General features: G+C 45.6%; 1 protein-coding gene across 2 annotated transcripts in view; it reads right to left on the bottom strand.

Moving 5' to 3' along the window:
- Window positions 1–19581, bottom strand: part of PARP8 (poly(ADP-ribose) polymerase family member 8) — a 228924-nt gene that overhangs the window by 108970 nt on the left and 100373 nt on the right. For both annotated transcript variants that reach the window (XM_081944076.1, XM_081944077.1), the window contains 2 exons: window positions 6609–6646; window positions 1532–1621 (listed from right to left, as the gene is read on the bottom strand). In XM_081944076.1, the coding sequence (XP_081800202.1) occupies window positions 1532–1621; window positions 6609–6646 (128 nt within the window). The remainder of the gene's footprint in view (window positions 1–1531; window positions 1622–6608; window positions 6647–19581) is intronic.

Genomic DNA, 19581 nt, shown 5'->3' with positions numbered 1-19581 from the left:
GAAAAGACAAACCCAACCATGTTTACATAACATATGTAATGATGTTGCTTGTAAAAATTTAAAATATGTAATTTTGTCTATCAAAATACTAGTCATCTTTTCAGGTAGTCCATTCCATACAGCCCATACAATGTTCTAAAAGTCAAGGTTCCAAGTAATAGATCCATTGCAAGCAAAAACTCTGAGGCAGATGGGTCAGAATATTCACGAACTGGCAGTGACATGGTAACAAGGTCAGCCAATGAATAGGCGTAGCAACCAATGAGGTCAGACAATGACAGCTGTTTATAGAAACTGAAACATTTGCTGGAGACAGCTAGGCGCCTGGGCATGGCTTAGGCCAGGGGTGTCCAAACTTGGCAACTTTAAGATTTGTGGACTTCAACTCCCAGAATTCCCCAGCCAGCAGAGCTGGCTGGGGAATTCTGGTAATTGAAGTCCACAAGTCTTAAAGTTGCCAAGTTTGGACACCTCTGGCTTAGGCTTAGCTTAACTGCCGTGTATAGAGGAGGTTCTCTTTGTCTGTATTAAGTTCTGAACTCTGAACTGAAACCAATCTGTCTTCTGCCTGTATTTTGCCTGTAACGACTACCACATTGGAGAATCCATTATTGATATTGTACATTTACTCATGTGTTACTATGTATATAAAGAAGTTAATGAATCCTGCTGAATCAGTTATCTGTGTGTGCTTTCTGGATGTGATTTCTGCAACAAACTCTGACAAAATGAATTCCTCACAGAATAGCTTTACTGGAAATATCATATTGGCACACATCTGGTGGAAACCAACTCCGATGGGCCCCTTGGGTTTCACCTAATTAAAAGTTTTCCCCTCAGAGATGGACAATCAGTCACATGGCCCGATCAGGGCAACGTCCACAGGTCTGGTGACATCACTCCTCCTTCTTCCGGCCACGTGTGAGAATGTCCTTGGTTCCCAAGGGAAAGTATTTTATTTTGACTATACAACCCCAGCTATCTCTAATCCCTCCCACTCAATCCCTCAGCTCCAGTGTGGCAAAACTGAAGCTCCAAAATGGTTTCGGCCAGATCAGCTTTAGGGTTGACACTATGGAGTCTAACAGAATGTGAGGTCCTAATGACCATTTTCTGTTTCCAGTTGTTCTTATTTATTCTTAAGCTTTTTTCTAAGCCACACCTGCCAATAGCTACTACCTGCTACAGCATAGGAATACATAAAAATAGTCTTTTTGTAAATCATACAAAGAAAAAAACAGTTATCATGCTTTCCCCAATCTGGTCTCCTCCTGACCTATTAAGATTACAACTCTGAGATCTCTTAGCATTGCTGAGAGCCAATATACAAGGGAAACAAAGGGTTGTTGACAGTTTTGTAGTTTAACAATCCATGGTGTGATCTCTTATGCACTGATCAGCCTCAGGAAATATTCAACCTAACTTCCTCGTCCTCAGAAACGTCTGTTGGTGAAATCGGGTGTAGTCCAGCTGTAGGAGAAATACACTACATTCTGCCCAGTGCAATAAGTTAAATGATATAAAATATCACCTGTAGCAATTCGGTGGAAAATTACTGGAATTGGCTCTGTGGTAACTAGTACATCTTCATCATTATCTGAGCTGGACACATAGGTGTTATCTGCAATAAGGCAAAGAAAACACTACATTTAACTCACACAGAAGCCTCTAAATCTTAGAGTGACAAGAAGATGCAAAATGCAAGCAACCAACAAATATCAATATTCACAGGTCTCGTGGACACCCGATTGTGGCACAGCATTAATAAGCCAGAGTCAAAAGGGCAAGTGTTGCTTTGCCTCTGATGAATTAATGATAAAAATGTACTCAATAATCAGTTTTATGGGGCTAGGCCGTAATCCATAACCCACTTGGTCAAGGCCTTAAACTATTTTTTTTAACTGCTCATTGATTTTCAGTCCCATTTGGAAACCTGAACATGCTTTTTCCTAGCCTATTTCTCTTTCATTTGGCAACCATTAATTTGCTTAACCCTTCAGAAGGCTTTTAGAAGAAGAAAAAAACAAAGGTGTTGATTACCTTTTATTTACTTTAACTCATCTCCATGAGGTTGGGACCAGTAGTAGGCAAGTGGCCATTATTAATCATTTCAACCCAGTTGTTGGAGAAGAAGGTTGTGTCTACTTCCACCCAAAACAGGGGCTGATCAGTCAGGGTTTTGTTGTGGGAAGTAGAAAAGTGAGTAGGCTTTGTTATAACTCACTGTTTCTCAAACTTGGTAACTTTAAGATGTGTGGACTTCAACTCCCAGAATTCCCCAGCCAACGTTGCTGGCTGGGGAATTCTGGGAATTGAAGTCAGCACCCCTTTAACGTTCTCAAATTTAAGAAGCACTGTTCTTCTTTGTAACTTAGCAAGCGTAGGCAGACTATTTATTGGCTAGCCGTTACTTCATGTTGTTACTCATTGGAACATACTCCTTAAACTATAATGTCTCCTAAAGGAGCCGTTGTGTTGTGTATTGTATTGATTCCCAGTAATGGAACTTTTAATCTTTGCACTGTGTATTGGAAAGCTTTTTAACTTTTTTTTAGAACATTGACTTCTTTATCAAGCATATATTCAAGTCAAGGGATGCCATAGGAATTCTAGAATATGCCTGCAGTGTGTATTGGAAGAAGGGGTTGGTGGCTGTAGAAATGATTCAAAGGCAATTTCAATGCAAGCTTTGCCGGAAAAAAAATCCCTTCAATGGGGGATAAAGCAAAGTGACTGCCATTCGCACAACTCAGTGTCATCAAACAGAGATAAGGGATCGCCGTGCCTCAATTTTTAGCAGAGGCAGAGAGCTTTATTATTATCATCATCATTTCGCAATCTACCCTGACTATATTGATAGACAACATACAACACACCGGCATTTTACATAGATGCATAGAACACATGTGTGTCTCAGGGGTGAAATTCAGCAGGTTCTGGAGAACCGGCAGTGGAAATTTTGAGTAGTTTGGAGAACCAGCAAATACCACCTCTGGCTGGCCCCAGGGTGGGGTGGGAATGGAGATTTTGCAGGATCCTTCCCCTGCCATGCCCACCAACCAGTAGTTGATGGGCATGGCAGGACCAGTAGTAAAAAAAATTGAATTTCACCATTGGTGTGTCTCCTATTTTTACCTGCAGTGATGATAAAGATCAGTGGTTTCCAATTTCTGCAGCTTGGTGGCCCAGCTGGGGGGCAGAGGGGAACAGGGCTGTGCGAGTGGCAGTCTGGCGCACATGTGTGCATGTGCAGCTCAAACTGTGTGAACAGTGGACTGGTGCGCATGGGCATGCACTCACAGTTAGACTGCAAGTTGAGCTGCCTGTGCATGCATGTGGAAGTCAGCCCACTGCTCGTGCGAGTTGAACTGCAAGCACACGCGAGTGCACGCTAAACCACCGCTCGCACGGCCTGGTTGTGAATAGGCCATAGTAGTGGTCTGCGGTCTGGGTTGGGGACCCCTGTTATAGATGATATGTGATCTAAGGGTATGGTTATTTTATCTGCATATTTATTTGCATGATTTATAGAGCTGTCCATTACAAAATATTGTTATCATTTCCCCATCTGCAGCATAAAGACTATCCAAATTTGGTGCTTATTAATTGAATGTGTAGGCATTTGTTTGTTGTTCACTCATTTATTCTTCTTCCTAGGTGTAATTTTCAGCCCTATTTTAAATACTTGGGATAACTCCAAATGCTACATCTTTCTATTTAGCATGTTTTCTAAAGCCTATCCTTGATAAATCAGTATTCCTCCCTAGTAAAGCTGTCATTTTGGGGACAATTATTGATCTATTGAGCTGCTTAGTATGATCAGTTAGCTTTTGGCTAAATATTTATTGAGGGACTAGACTGAACAGGAGAGTCATTTGGCAGGGGATATTGGATTTAGGAAGGCTCACATTACTACAGATCTGTTCTTGGTGCCATAATATCTGATAGTTAATCTCTATTTACAGTAACCAAGATAACATTTTCATGTACCCATCAAAAGAAAACCAAGCACAATGACCCCTTAGTTATTTAATCATTATTTAAAAAATTAGGTAAACTATTTAAACAATCTGAACTTTCCCTCTCCTAAAGGAAGGAAAGATGAAGGATAAATTTGTTAACATTTTATTATACACAGACCATGCAGCTCTCCTGCATCCTGTAGGTCTCAGAAGAGCCTTCAGGGCCGTCATGTAGTTCTTACAAAGAAGAAAGTTGGAAATTAATTATCAAAACCCCAAAAATGATGACACTTCCGTAGGAGACCTACATTTCATGCTGGTAAATATATGGGCATAATTGAACAGGTGACATGTTTTAATAACTGGGAGTAATGTTTCATTCATCTGGCAGTAGGTCAATGTATACTATATGTCCGTGATGGCAAACCTATGGCACGCGTGTCACAGGTGGCACACAGAGCCCCCTCTGCAGGCGCGCCAGCTGTCGCCCAGCTCAGCTCCATTGCACATGGGCGCCTCCCGACGGCCAGCTGATTTTCAGGTCTCTGCTCCGCATGCGGGGGGGCATGCGGGGGGATTGTTGGCTCATGCGTGGGAAGGGTTGCACACGCACACATGGGGGGCGGGGGAGCTTCCCCCATGCCCCATTTTTTGGTCCCAGGAGGCTTCAGGGAGGTCTGCTAGACCCAAAATGGGGCACCGAGGGTGGCGCACGTGCATGATTTCAGCACACAAGGACAAAAAAGTTAGCCATCACTGGTATATGTTTTGTTCATAATGTCTATATTCTTACGCTTTTTTTATGAACCAAAGATGGTAATTACATTTCTGCTGCCATTAGATTTTTTCATGTAAAAATATCCCCATGCATGTGTCAGGGTGCGTGCTTATTAATTGATTGGTTTTGCCCTGGTTTTGCTGGTGTGTAAGTGCTGCTTTAGTATAGAAGGACTTTGAAGGGTTTATATTTCCTTCTTTCAGTAAGAAGATTGAAAAGAAAATGAAAAGCAGCCCAACACAATAACCATTAGCAATTACAACAGCCTATAAATTAGATCCTATTCTTGATTTTAATCTAGCCGAACAGGTTCAGGCCACATTTTTAAGAGGAGATTCTAGCTTTCATGCAGTACTAGAAATGTTTTCTTGTATTTTGAGATTTTTATGGTAAAAGTAGAACCAAAACCAGGGATAGCTTCATTTAAATATTGGTTACAATTACCCTACCTCCAGGTGGGCTTATCCCCTCTAACTTTAGAGTCAGTTTCCAATTAGTATGGAAGAGAGATCTGATTATGATGAAACTGATTCATTTTAGGGCTAATGTCCTAGAGACAATAACACAAATACAGATGTACACACATGGAGGGGTGGGGATCTATAGAAAAGACTTGAAATACACAGGCTTCCTTCTTGATATCAAACATTTGGCCCATGAACCTTCAGATAATACTGGACAGAATAATTCTCCTACACTGTTTCCCCACCCATTTTCATTCAATTAGGTGGAAATTGCATACATTTCTCTCTCAAAAAAAAAGAGACCTTGATCAAAATCCTGATGGGAGGAGTGTGATGTTCTTGCGTTCTTTTACAAAAGTCCAGGTAAGTCCTGGACTGCATTATGTCCTTTGTCTTTCCTTGGATATGGAATAGGACAATTTGGCATAGCCAAAGTTCCACAGCCAACTCACTGCTGCCAATTGCCGCGGGACAATTCAACCATTTTATTTAATTATTTTAAATAATTAAATTATTTCAGTTTCTGTCATTCACATTTCGTTTTATCCCTGCCTTTGCATCTTTTCTTTAATGATGTTATTCCACCATTTCTTTGATAGTATGTGTCTTCTGTCCCACAAGAAGTTGTCCTATGACGGATTGGCTGTGGCGAGTTGGCTGTGGGGAGTTGTCCTAGACCTCCCTTGGATAACCCATTCACCAATTCAATTCAATCTCAAGGGATTGTTTCAAAGTAATTTCTCCCACTGAGCTACTTCAGTCCAGAAAACAAGGGATGGAGTGAGGGAAACATCTCCAATGGGAAAAAAATGTTACTAGGGAAAGCATCTTTTCCCATCTCCAACAATGAAGGAATCTCCAAAACAAAAGCAAATGGGGGTTAAGGGATCAGGCTCTTAATCACTCTGAGAAAGAAGGCAGAAAAAACAGATGCCTCTCTAGCAAGTCAGAAAAACTTCCAAGAAATTTGCAATGCTATTTTCAACACAGTTTTATTTTTAACAATCCACAAAGACGAGAAATTCCCTCTTCTTCTAAGACCACATTGCCTTAGCTACCGTTAGCATATGATCCCATCAGCAAAAGCTGAGAGCCAAGAACATCTTTTTGGGTTGGTTTTCCCCCTTCCCCTTTTTGCCTCTGTGTGGTTTTATATATCCATATAAAACCCTGATTCGCATCAGCTATTTATATAAATTTTTTTTTAAAAAAACAGGCAAACTGCATCCTTTCGCAGATGCTCATTCTCACCCTGCTTCAGAGAGGAAGGCTAAAAAAAAGAGAAAATAAAGGGTGCAAATGAGGTGGCTAATGAAATGTGATTATCATGGAGGTGATCCCTGGGCACAATAATGGAGAGTGAAACCTCTTTTACCGTCAGCAGCATAGAAAGTCACACTTTACCTGGGTAATCCTCAGAGACGTGCACCGAATAGGAGATGCTGTTAAAAAGAAGAAAAGGATAAAGAATAACATAAGAGAAGCAGAAGAATAATTGCGCTGCCCACATTTATTTACAGATTTTTGACAATCCAACAAAGCAGTTACTTTACCAGCTTTTAAAGGACCTTGTACAAAAAAAAAAAAACCTCATCATAACAGGAAAGCTCTCCAAGATTTCCCCTCTACTCAAAGAAGTACCTCCGTAATATAACATTGCAATTTGGGAGGGGAGAAACAGGAAAAATGAAAATCAACACTGCTCAAACGTCCAATTTTTGCAGCGTTGCTTCCTGTTATCTGCCCCCAATTCTATTCCAAAAGGAAAACATAATACATCTGCAATGTACAAATCACTTAAGACTAATTAAGAAGTTCTTTAGGGTTACACCCCTGTAATTTGGAAGATGGGGTTTGCCTACTGCAGACTATGGTAGAAAGCTTGCCAAATATATTATGCAAGAATAATTTGTTCTATTGCTGATAACATCAGTTGCTTAGCACCTTCAGGGTATTATTATTATTATTATTATTATTTTGACCAAATGAAGAAGCTATTTTAAAATGTGCATGGGACTATTATTATTTTTTTAAAGTTTCTCACCAGTTCTTTATGTAAAAGAGTTCATCTATGATCTTAGCCTTCTCTAATCATTTCAGGAATAGCCATAAAACAGAGAACCTCTTCAAGTTTCGAACAGTTACAACAATCTTGGAAAAGGTGCTTTACCACTCATCCAGGTGCCATGCCTCCCAACAGGTCATACAACACATTTCAGATGCATGGCAACAGACTCACATTTATGACTGGCCATGCATTGGCCTGCAGTTTCATGACCATGATTTGTGATGTTTTTTGCTAGTTTTGAGTGTTTTTCAGCAGTGCCCCCCCCCCAAATACATTCAGGAGAATAGATTTGTACCTACAAGCACGTAATTCACTTAAAGGCCACCATAAAATTGTAATAAAATCTGGTGCAGTAACATCAGTACCTCAACTTACAATTGCCATGACTTATAACCCAAATTTCAGGCTCAGTTAGGGTAGTAAGTCAAGGACTTACATTTATTTGCAAAAGTATAAACTGTATACTTATGTTCCAAAGGGGCTTTTTCAGGAGGCAAGTGGGGTTTCTTGTTTTTCCATTTGAAGACGTTTCGCTTCTCATCTGAAATGACGGGCAAATTCTAATTTTTTTTAGCTTCTTTTTGTATTTAGTGGGGCTAAGGTGGGGATGGAAGTGAGAGGTCTCTAGGATGGAAGCCACTATCCATTGATAACCACAAACCTTCTCCCCTGTACTCAAACAATAACCAGGTGCAAGGGGATGGGAATCTTGTCAGGTTATATGGGTGGGAATGGAGGTTATTTACCGTATTTTTCAGAGTATAAGATGCCCCAAAGTATAAGACACACCTAGCTTTTGGGGAGGAAAACAAGAAAAAAAAATCTGCCTGTGCCTCCTAGCAATTTTTCTCCTTGTAGCAAACAGCCCGTTTCCGTTTCACCACAGCCTGATTAGCATAAGCAGCTGATTGTCAGTTGGATCGGCCTTCCGACGATCAGCTATTTCAGGCTGCAGGGATTACTATAGCAAATTGACGCCTCTGCGTGCCCCATTTTCATCCTCCGCATCCTGTTTTCAGCCTCCACACGACCCATCTCCATTTCGGGTGGCAGGGATCGGAATGGGCAGAGATCGGAATGGGTAGAAATTGGGGCATGTGGAGGCCGAAAACAGGGTGCGCGGAGTTGGAAATAGGCAATGGCAATCCCTGCAGCCTGAAACAGCTGATGGTTGGGAGGCTGATCCAACCAACAATCAGCTGCTTGTGCTAATCAGGCTGTGCTGAAACCGAAACTGAAACAGTCTGTTTGCTGCAAGGAGGCAAATTGCTGGGAGGCAGAGGCCAAAGGGTGGGGGCCAGCAGGTGGGCAGGGCTACATTCGGTGTATAAGAGGCACCCAAATTTTCACCCACTTTTAGGAGGGGTAAACGTGCATCTTATACTCCAAAAAATATGGTACTTCCCAGAACACTTGATTCCATCGCCACTTATAATTTGTTTTTAAAATGTGGTTTTCAAAACTGATCATTTTGTAGCCAAATTTTGTCAAAATGATCACAGAGTTCACAGACAACATGATCTTGATCTTAAATCAATATGTTCAGAGCACCCTTATCAAAAATTTGGGGGAAAGGCCATTGAGGTCTTTATGGCAGGAATCCCATTTTAAAGCCTTCACAGCCAATGTTTATTCATTTTTTGTTTGAAGAGAAGTTTGTGAAAGGGGGCCCATCAATTTGCTACACAATTGGTATGCTATCAAAGTATTCTTACGGTTAGGCTGTTTTTACATAGATGTAACTAGAATTTGCTTTCCTGCTCCTTAAAACTTCTTTTTCTGCACTCTAGAATGGTAGAAGCAGGGCCTGCCTCTCTTTAATGTGACACATCTGTAGGCAGGTGAAGACTGAGACACATTCATTCTCCTTTCTCAAGGGTAAATAGACATTCTAGGTCTCCCAGTCTCCATTAATAGGTCTTAGTTTCAAGAATATAATGGTGAAAAGAGCTGCATTGCAAACGGCTCTTTACTCTATGTAAGAACGTTTATCCCCTAGTTGACACTTCAGAATAATTCATTAATAATAGTAATGAAAATAAATATTAATACAATAGCAGAGTTGGAAGGGACCTTGGAGGTCTTCTTGTCCAACCCTCTGCCTAGGCAGGAAACCCTATACCACTTCTGACAGATGGTTATCCAACATCTTCTTAAAGATTTCCAGTGTTGGGACTTTCACAACTTCTGGAGGCTGTTCCATTGATTAATTGTTCTGTCAGGAAATTTCTCTTCAGATCTAAATTGCTTTTCTCCTTGATTAGGTTCCACCCACTGCTTCTTGTTCTACCCTCAGGTGCCTTGGAGAATAGTTTGACTCCCTCTTCTTTGTGGCAACCCCTGAGATATTGGAACACTGCTATCATGTCTCCCCTAGTCCTTCTTTCTATTAAACTAGACATAACCAGTTCCTGCAACCGTTCTTCATATGTTTTAGTCTCCAGTCCCCTAATCATCTTTGTTGCTCTTTGTTATTCCTAATCTATTAAAATCTATTTGCTCAGCGAGAATTTTCAAAGATAGAGACGATGTAAAATCAAGAATTGCAAAAATTTGCTAAAATTTAGAAAATAGCTTTTCTAAATAATACAAATTATATGGACTGTAAAATTGATGATACCCTCTGTGTTTGGCCTAAAACTGCTGATTCTTTCTGCATGGGTTCTTATACAGCTGCTGGGTGCCACTGTTTCCTATTTTTGCTGTTGTTCAGACTTGTAATTGCTTAGTTGGAGCATTGTGCTTACTGTGTGTTTTTATAGAAATCCCACAGAATTCTATACGTTAAATATCAAGAAAATCCATTGTGTTCCCCTTCTCAGGAAAGTAAACGTTACTATTTCAGTACCGTCATCTCATCTACGCTTACACAAATGGAAGTAACTTGGCACTGATTACTTTAAAGAGGGTGGGATTTTCTTCTTCTATTAATAATATTCTGATTCAATAATGAAATACAGAAGCCCCAAAGCAGAACATAAGCATCTTTCTGACTGGGTTCTCCTGCGAATGTTGTATCGCTTCCAATATGAAAAGCCATGAGTACCCAAAAGCACTGGTAGCTTTATTTTCCATCAATCTGTCTAACCAATTCATTCAGATATAAAATTGGGAAATCACTCCATTTTCTAGAGAAGAAAAATCCATTGCTCATTCTGCCCTATGTGAATAATGCTTAAAAGATATCTTTGGACACACACTTGGACAACAGCTAAACGAATAAGCTAAGTTGCTTCCAAAGGATTCCAAAGGATTTCAATCAGTGCTTAAGAAGCCACACTAGATGATCAGGCTTTAAATGGGACAATTCTACAGGTAGTCCTCAATTTACGGCCACAGTTGAGCCCCAAATTTCTGTTCCCAAGTGAGACATTTGTTAAGTGAATTTTACCCCATTTTACAACCTCTCCTCCCTCTTAGGTGAATCACTGAAGTTGTTAAGTTAGTGACACTGTTATTAAGTGAATCTGGCATCACTTAACTTTGCTTGTCAGAAAGTCGCAAAACGTGATCACATGCCCCCGGGACACTGCAAGCAGCAATAAATATGAGTCCGCTACTAAGCCTCTGAATTTTGATCACATGATCATGGGGGTGCTGATACAGTCATAAGTGTGAAAAAAGATCATACGTCACTTTTTTCAGTTTTCTTGTAACTTTGAACGGTCACTAAATGAACTGTTGTAAGTTGAGGACTACCTGTATTTCTTTTCTTGATAAAGAACTCAGTATCAACATCAGTAAACAAATACTGTATGGAAATTTTCCCAATCAGAACCAAATCCTTTGTAATTAATGTTATTGACAGTTAATGGTTGAGCCAGTGGAATCGCTCATAAAGTATCATATAGTTTATTCATAGTGAACTTACTTCATAGTGAAAGCATATCAGCAGCATGAGGTCTCACAAATTTGACATGATAGCTTTAGTACGGGGGTGTCAAACTCAGAGGCCGTGGGTCGGATGCATCATACGCTGGCCACGCCCAGCCCATTTTACCGAGGGGGGGGAGTCATGATACGTCATGTTACGATGCGAGTTTTACATCCCTGCTCTACTACAAGGAGTTGAGTAAGTCCTTATTTTGAGATGGCACAGAGTGAAAAATATAGCATATTGTGTTATTCAGAAGAAATACTTTGGCTTGACTGACTGAATGATGAACTGAAAGAAGATGGTATAAAATATATGAACAATCAGTCATGCACTGAATTATTGCACATCTTCATCTTTCTTACAGACTTCTGAGTGACGCTTGGGTGCTGAGTCAAAGGCAATAAATATTTGCATTTTTCACTAAGAATAATTCTCACAGCTAGCTCATCCATGTGACTTGACCACAAATGAGCTAAACAGCAAATATCATTTGTAAATTGATGCTTGAATTAGCTTGCTATGCAAACAAAGTGGTGGCAAGACTTTGCAATACTGTCACCTATGCTTTGCAAAGTTTCCATTTCAATATTATCTCACAGTAGATTTTCTTTTACCACGCTATATATATTATCTTGCATTCCTAAGTCATTCATTCAGATACTTGTCAAATCAAAAGCACTTGAAAGAGTTGGCCACAGTGGTAGAAAAAAGACAAACGTCTCAAAATCCTGCACTGCAAGTGATCTCCTTGAAAAACAGTTAGTGTTAGGTCAAATATTGTTGTATGGCTCTAAACCCAAATACATTCCGCCTCTACAAAATATTTAAGCATCACTTATAACTTGCTTGTTTACTAACTATATTTAAACAAAGATATGTTACAGTATCATTAGCAAGAATAATTTTCTAGAAAATAATAATACAGACAAAACTGAATGGTGGATACACCTTCTAAGCCACCAGAGCCTAAGCCAGGGGTGTCCAAACTTGGGAACTTTAAGACTTGTGGACTTCAACTCCCAGAATTCCCCAGCTAAGCAAATCTTGTGACAAGATACACTGCTGATAGAAGAGGCGAGTTGAACTGGACAATTTGGACCAAAAAAGAAAAAAACCTGATGCCTATTCACTAGGCCGATAATGGGAAACCTATGACACGTGTGCCACAGGTGGCACAAAGAGCCCTCTTTGGGCGCATACTTCAGCTCCACTGTCCATGTGCACGCACCTCCCACAAGCAAGCTGATTTTTGGGTTTCTGCTGCACATATGCGGTGGGCGGGGTGCATGTTGGAGATATTTGCGCATGCATGGGGGTGGGTGGAGCCTGGGCAGAGTGTGGTGCCCCCCTCAGCCCATTTTTTGTCCCAGGAGGTTGCAGGAAGGCCTGCTAGGCCCAAAACAGGGTGCAGGGGGGGGTTGCGCATTTGCGGGGGGGCATGGGGAGTGCAGGGGTGTCATGCACACATGCGCAGGGGGCAGAGTGGACGGAATGTGTGTGTTATGCGCGCAATGCATTGTGTGGACACATGTACTTTTGGCACACAACGACGAAAAGGTTAGTCATCACTGCACTAGGCATTACATCCCGGTAGTGATATTGATTGATTATACAGAAATAGAGGCACAGGTTTATGTTAAGTTGGCACAAAAGGCGATCGGAGTCGTGAGGAGAATTAACCAGACTTTATTGAACACGAACAGACTCAACAAATATACAGGAGAGAAGCAAGCAGGGTTCGTCTGACAGCTATTTATACGAAGCTGTCAGACGAACCAGCCAATCCCCAAGCCAGAGTTTCCCCGCTCTCAGCCAGGTCGCGTCTTAGCCAATCAGACGCGACCTGGCTGTTGCTAGTGCAGATGCCGGCTGTCAGGGGGAATTCCCTGACGTCATCTGCATGGACACAATACTCCTTCCCCCCCAGTGAGTGCGCATGTGCAGACGACGCACATACGTACTCACGTAAATAGTCTGGGCGGCGCCGGATCCGCCCAGAACGCCTCAGTTCGACAGGAGGCGCCGGAGGGGAAGGTGGTGCTCGTCGAAGCTCCTCCCGCAAGGGAGTGGAGCTCCGGGCGCCATCTTGGAGGCCCACCTCGGACGGAGAACGACAAGGATCAGGTAGGCAGGGCCGAGGGGGCGCGGTCGAAGGCGGGCTTGAGCAGGGAACATCAGGGTAGGCATGGCCTGACTCGGGGAAGGACAACGGGAAACCGGGAGGCAGTTGCCTAACGGGCGGCACACCCCCAACTATGGACGGCCGGGAGGCGGCGTCCGAGGACGGAAAGGCCTTGGGCAGCTGGACCGGGTGAACAGTGACTGGTGGAAGGGCACCAGGAATCAATGCGTTGGAGGGCTCAGGCGCAGCGATGTCGATGGCCGACCTGGCAGGGTTGTTGTCGCTGTTGCAGGGCAGGCGGCGCCTCAATTGATCCAGGTGCCGCCGCCATTCGGTCCCATCATGTAGTTGGACCCTTTAAGAACAGGGGCCGGTTATGGCGGTGATGGTGGCAGGCACCCACCTAACCGCCCCTGAGAATGCCTGAGCCCACACGGAATCGCCCAGAATGAAGGAACGGGGAGGGGGCCCCAGGTTGCCAGGCTGTTCACTTGAATAGAGCGGGTGCAACCTATCCAAGGTGGTCCGCAGGCGCCGGCCCATCAGCAGCTCGGCTGGAGATTTCCCGGTCAGGGGGCAAGGAGTGGCATGCTGTACCAAAAGGTAAGCAGCCACCCTTGATGGCCACTCTGCCCCATCCATCCTGCTTAACGCCTCCTTGGCCGAGCGGACCGCCCGTTCCGCCCAGCCATTACTAGCTGGATGGTATGGGGCGACTGGGGCATGGCGGATACCCTGAGAGGCCAGGAACAGCTGGAACGCGGTGGATGCAAATTGCGGCCCGTTATCAGAGACAATGACGTCCGGCAAGCCATGGGTGGCGAAAAGCCTAGTCAGTTCCCTGATCGTGGCCTCGGCTGTGGTGGACCTCATAAGGATGAGCTCCACCCAGCGCGAATATGCATCCACCACCACCATGAAGACTTGGCCTCTGAAGGGGCCCGCGAAATCCACGTGGAGACGGGACCAAGGCCCACGGGGCAATTCCCATTCCCTCGGAGCGGCTGCCGGTGGCGCCGGTCGGGAATGTTGGCAGGGGGAGCAGCCGGCCACCCAGACGGCTATCTCGTCATCAATGCGAGGCCACCAGACATAGCTGCGCGCCAGGCCTTTCATGTGCACTATGCCCGGGTGGCCCTCATGAAGGCGAGATAGCACCTGACGGCGCAGGCTGGGTGGAATGACCACCCTGTCACCCCACAGGAGGCACCCACTGTGAAGTGACAGCTCCAACTGCCTGGCCTTGAAAGGGCGAAGGTGCTCTGGCACCGGACCCTCAGGCCAGCCCCTTTGGACCCAAAGCATGACCTGGGACAGGTCAGGATCAGCCCTAGATTTTGAGGCCACCTCTCCGGAAGAGAGGGGCAGAGCCAAATCCGCTATGGCCAAAACCGACAGGCACGGCACTGTCGGGGGGTCTGCAACGGGCAGGGGGCAGCGGCTGAGGGCATCAGCGTGCCCTATGTGCTTGCCCGGCCGGTAGAGCAGAGTGTAGCTGTATGCAGCTAGGAACTCTGTCCACCTAGTCATGCATGGTGATAGGATGGGAGGGGTCGGCCTGTTACCTGCCAAAAGCCCAAGGAGTGGCTTATGGTCGGTGAACAAAGTAAAGTGCCGACCATAGAGGTAATCATGGAACCTCTTAATCCCTGACACTGCAGCCAGAGCCTCCTTGTCAATCTGGAGAATTCAGTGTCCGGGAATAAAAGGCTATGGGGGCCTCTGAGCCATTGGGCAGCACATGGCTCAGGACCACCCCCAAACCCACGGGGGAGGCGTCACAAGCAAGAGTCAAAGGCAGCTTGTCCGAATATTGGACGAGGACTGCCTCTGACGTCAGCAAATCTTTGACAGCCGCGAACGCATTCGCTTCGCGGCTGCCCCAGCGCCAGGCTGCCGATCGGTCGAGCAACCGATGCAGCGGCTTGGCTAGTGACGCCTTATGCGGCAAAAATGGCGCGTAAAAGTTAAGCAAGCCAAGGAACGCCTGCAGCTCCGTCTTGGAGGCAGGCGTGGGGGCATTCCTGATGGCTGCTACCTTGGAAGGGGTGGGGTGAATTCCCTGGGCGTCAATTGTGAAGCCCAGGAAATCAACCCGGGGCACAGCAAATGAGCATTTGCTGCGTTTTAATTTTAATCCCGCGCCCCTGAAACGCTCGAGGACCTTCACTAGTACTTCGATGAGGCCCGATCGGCTGCTGGCGGCGATCAGGACGTCATCGAAGTACGGAACCACACCAGGGAGCCCATGGAGCAGCCGCTCCATAAGGCTCTGGAAGATCCCCGGGGCTACGGAAACGCCGAATTACAAGCGGCGGCAACGGAAAGCTCCACGGTGGGTGACGATGGTCGGCGCGGCCGGCGCCGCCTCGTCATCCACCGGGAGCTGCTGGTAGGCCTGCGCCATATCCAGCTTCGCAAAGATGCAGCCCTGCCCCAAAGAGTGGAGCAAGTGCTGCACTACCTGAACTGGATAGGGGTTCGCCTGGAGGGCAAGGTTGATGGTGGATTTAAAGTCGGCGCAGAGGCGAATGGAGCCATCCGCCTTAACTGGGATGACCAAAGGGGTCTCCCACTTGGAGTAATCCACCGGCTCCAAGACTCCCTGCGCGACGAGCTTGTCCAGCTCCGCATCAACCTTTGCCCTCAAAGCGAAAGGCACCCTACGGGCCTTCAGCCTAATGGGGGCAACCTGGGGGTCTAGGTTCAAGGAAATGGGCATTCCCTTATACGCCCCCAGCTGCCCATCAAACACATCGGAGAACCTGGCAAGCACGTCGGCCACGTCAGGAGGCGTGGCCACCACTTGCCTTACCCCGTGCACTGATAGGCCAAGTGCCGGGAACCAGTCAAGGCCCAGGAGGGCTGGCAAAGGCTTTTCCACTACCAAAATGGGAAGGCACCCTGAAAAGTCCCCATACTCCACCCGCACCAGGTGACAACCCAGGGTAGGAATTAGAGTCCCCTGGTAGTCCCGTAGGGTTGCATCTGGGGAGGAGAGCTGGGTCTTTGAGATGCCTGGGCAGAGGCGGGAGAACTCTGCCCACGACAAGAGGGATCGGGAAGACCCCGAGTCCACCTCCATGGTGCAGGGGGAGCCTTCAATGAGGAGCGACGCCTTGATGCGCTCCGCACCTGCACCCGTGTGGAAGGCCAACTCTGCGGGGTTGGCGTGAAGATCAGCGTCCACGGCGTAGCAGCCTCCGCGCGAAGGCTGCTGCTGCTGCTGCTGCTGCTGACATCCAGAACGGCTTCCCGGTCGCTGCTTGACGGCGGCTGTGGTCGGGACGTCATCTGGGCGCTGCGGCAAGGGAAATTGCGCTCGGCAAACCTGGGCCAAATGTCCTTTCTTAAGGCAGCGGCGGCATACCGCGGCCTTAAAGGGGCAACCAGAGCGGTCGTGGTTGCCTCCACAGCCCAGGCAAGCGGTCACAGCTTCCCGGGCTCTCTGAGGGGCGCGCCTTCTGGAGGACTGGCCAATGCGAGCCACCGCTCCTTCCTCAGGGTAGTCAATAGGCAGGGGCACCAGCTCGTCCACCAGGCAAGTACGGCCTGGCGGAGGCGGCAGGTTGAACATCTCCGCCATTGACTCGTCGGAGAGTTCAGCCGCCCTTGCCTGCTCAATGGCCCCAGTCAGTGTGATGTCCGCTTGTGACAGGAGCCGCCGGCGAAGGCGCAAGTCTTTTATGCCGCTGACGAACTGTTCTGTGAGGTTGCGGTCGAGGTCGGCAAACTCGCACCTCATCGCCGCTGTGCGAAGCGACTGGAGGAACTGGCTCACCGACTCCTCCGGTTTCTGCACACAGCGTCTGAAAGCGTAGTGCCTCGCCACCCAGGATGGTGTAGGGGCGTAGTGGCGCTGAAGACGCTCCGTTAAGGTGGCCCAGTCCAGTGAGTGGACTGGCTGAGGAGCGGCTAGTGAGCGAGCGGCGCTAAACATTGGCGTGCCGCAGCAGCTCAGGAAGAAGCTGCACTTCTCATCGTCTGGCACATCGCGACGGCCGTTGGCTATCAGGTAGCACTCGAAGCGCTCCAAGAACGCTTCCCATGTCTCGCCGTCGCAGCCAAAGGGGACGAAAGTTGGCATCGCCGACATGGTCTCCTCAGGTTCGAGCTAGGCAGGAACGGAATAGGTCGCCAATACAGTTGTGCCGAGGTGGAGCGTTCGGTGGGTTAGCGACGGCTGGATCCCACCTTCGTCGCCAGTGTTAAGTTGGCACAAAAGGCGATCGGAGTCGTGAGGAGAATTAACCAGACTTTATTGAACACGAACAGACTCAACAAATATACAGGAGAGAAGCAAGCAGGGTTCGTCTGACAGCTATTTATACGAAGCTGTCAGACGAACCAGCCAATCCCCAAGCCAGAGTTTCCCCGCTCTCAGCCAGGTCGCGTCTTAGCCAATCAGACGCGACCTGGCTGTTGCTAGTGCAGATGCTGGCTGTCAGGGGGAATTCCCTGACGTCATCTGCATGGACACAATAGTTTACTTCAAGTCAAACTGTCAAAAGAAGAAAAGCAAGCACTGAATGATTATGTCAAATACAGCCAAGAGTAAGAACCGATACAAGTTAAAAATTGAATTTATTGAATGTATTGGAAACAAAACATGAATATTGAAATAATGAAATAAAAACATGAACAAAATGCTAGCAAGGAAAAACATGACATGGTCAATTTCTACAAAAGATCAAGGACAAAATAGATAAAAATAAAACCTAGCAATGGCTTACAATGGAACAAAGAAACTGAAAGCTTGATTTTGGATGGTCAAGAGCAAACTGTTTGAATTAATGCAATCAAGGCCAGAACTGCAAAAATACCAAATGATTCAAAATACAGATTGCACAAAGAAGCAGAAGAAACAGATCACATGTTTAGTTCATGCAAGAAGATCATACACACTGATTACTAATGACGCAACATAGCTGCCAAAATGATTCACTGAACATCTGCAAAAAAAAACCTAGCCTGTGCCAGAACTGTAATGAAAAATTGGTGGGAACGTTTAATTGGAAAATGAGTAGGTTAAAATATTGTGGGATTTCCAAATGCAGACTGATAAAAATCTTTATATATAACTGTGACTGAACAGAAGAAAGTGTGGATAATTGAGATGCAATACCAAAGGAAAGTGGAATAGAAGAATTGGAGAAGATCATATCTGAAAACCAAAGTCGAAAGATTATGGCATAAACCAGGTGGAGTGTTCCCAATGGTTACTGACACATTTGGGTTTCGTACTAAAAAAAATATATGGGACAATCTATGCCAGGCCTGTCAAACTGGCATCCCACAGGCCAGATATATCACATGCAGGCCATCCCCACCACAGCTGCGCAAAGACAAAAAAACTTTACAATATGTTACAATCTGGCCTGTGACACAATCGAGTTTAACACCCGTGGTCTATGCATTGCAATCTGTGCATTGACAAAATTTCCAACTGTCAACATTACAACAACCTAAATCCGTGATGGCGAAACTATGGCGCATGTGCCACAGGTGGCACGCAGAGTCTTCTCTGCGAGCACATGAGCCATCGTCCAGCTCAGCTCCACTGCGCATGCATGCGGACCTTCCGCCAGCCAGCTGATTTTCGGGTCTCTGCTGCGCATGCAAGAGATGTGCATACATGCGTATGGGTGGGTGGGGGCATGAACATGCACGGGGGCAAGGGGTATGGCAGCCCCCATTCCCCATTTTTAGTCCCAGGAGGGTGGACCACATTGTATTGTAGGTGTGGACACACATGTGCGCGCTGTCATGCACAGGCACACAATTTTGGCACGCCAGGACAAAAAAGCTACCCATCCCTGACCTAGATTCTTGGGAAGAGCTCAAAGGCCAACAACTGGCTAAATAACTAGCAGCTATGATTTCACTTTATTGTGTATGTAACAATAATAAAGCATTCAACTTCCATTGTATGATTAGACAATCAAGTCCCCAGAAATAACAGGAGTTAGTAGAAACATCAGGAGCTTTGTGCAAAGGTCAATAGCACAATGGCACAATGAGTTGCTGGTTAATGCAGTAAACTGGAAGACATTAATATCAAAGGAGGAATCTTTCCAGAAGACTAATTATCACCACTACTGTTTGTGATTGTATTGAGTCTTCTGTCAACAATCCTGAACAAGTTACGCCATTGTTATCAAACATCAAAAACATCTGCCAGGCTATTGTGCCTCCTTTGAAGCTCTAGGGAAAAACACTGTCTGAAATAGAATCCCTGCTTAAAACTGTCCGTATATAAAGGAAAAATATTGCAATGGAATTTGGTCTGGTCAAATACACCACCCTTAGC

Source organism: Natrix helvetica (genome assembly GCF_964273705.1).
Source record: "Natrix helvetica genome assembly, chromosome: 2".
Lineage (NCBI taxonomy): Eukaryota > Metazoa > Chordata > Lepidosauria > Squamata > Natricidae > Natrix > Natrix helvetica.
The sequence above is the reverse complement of the archived record's forward strand: the minus strand, read 5'-3'. Positions and strand labels throughout refer to the sequence as shown.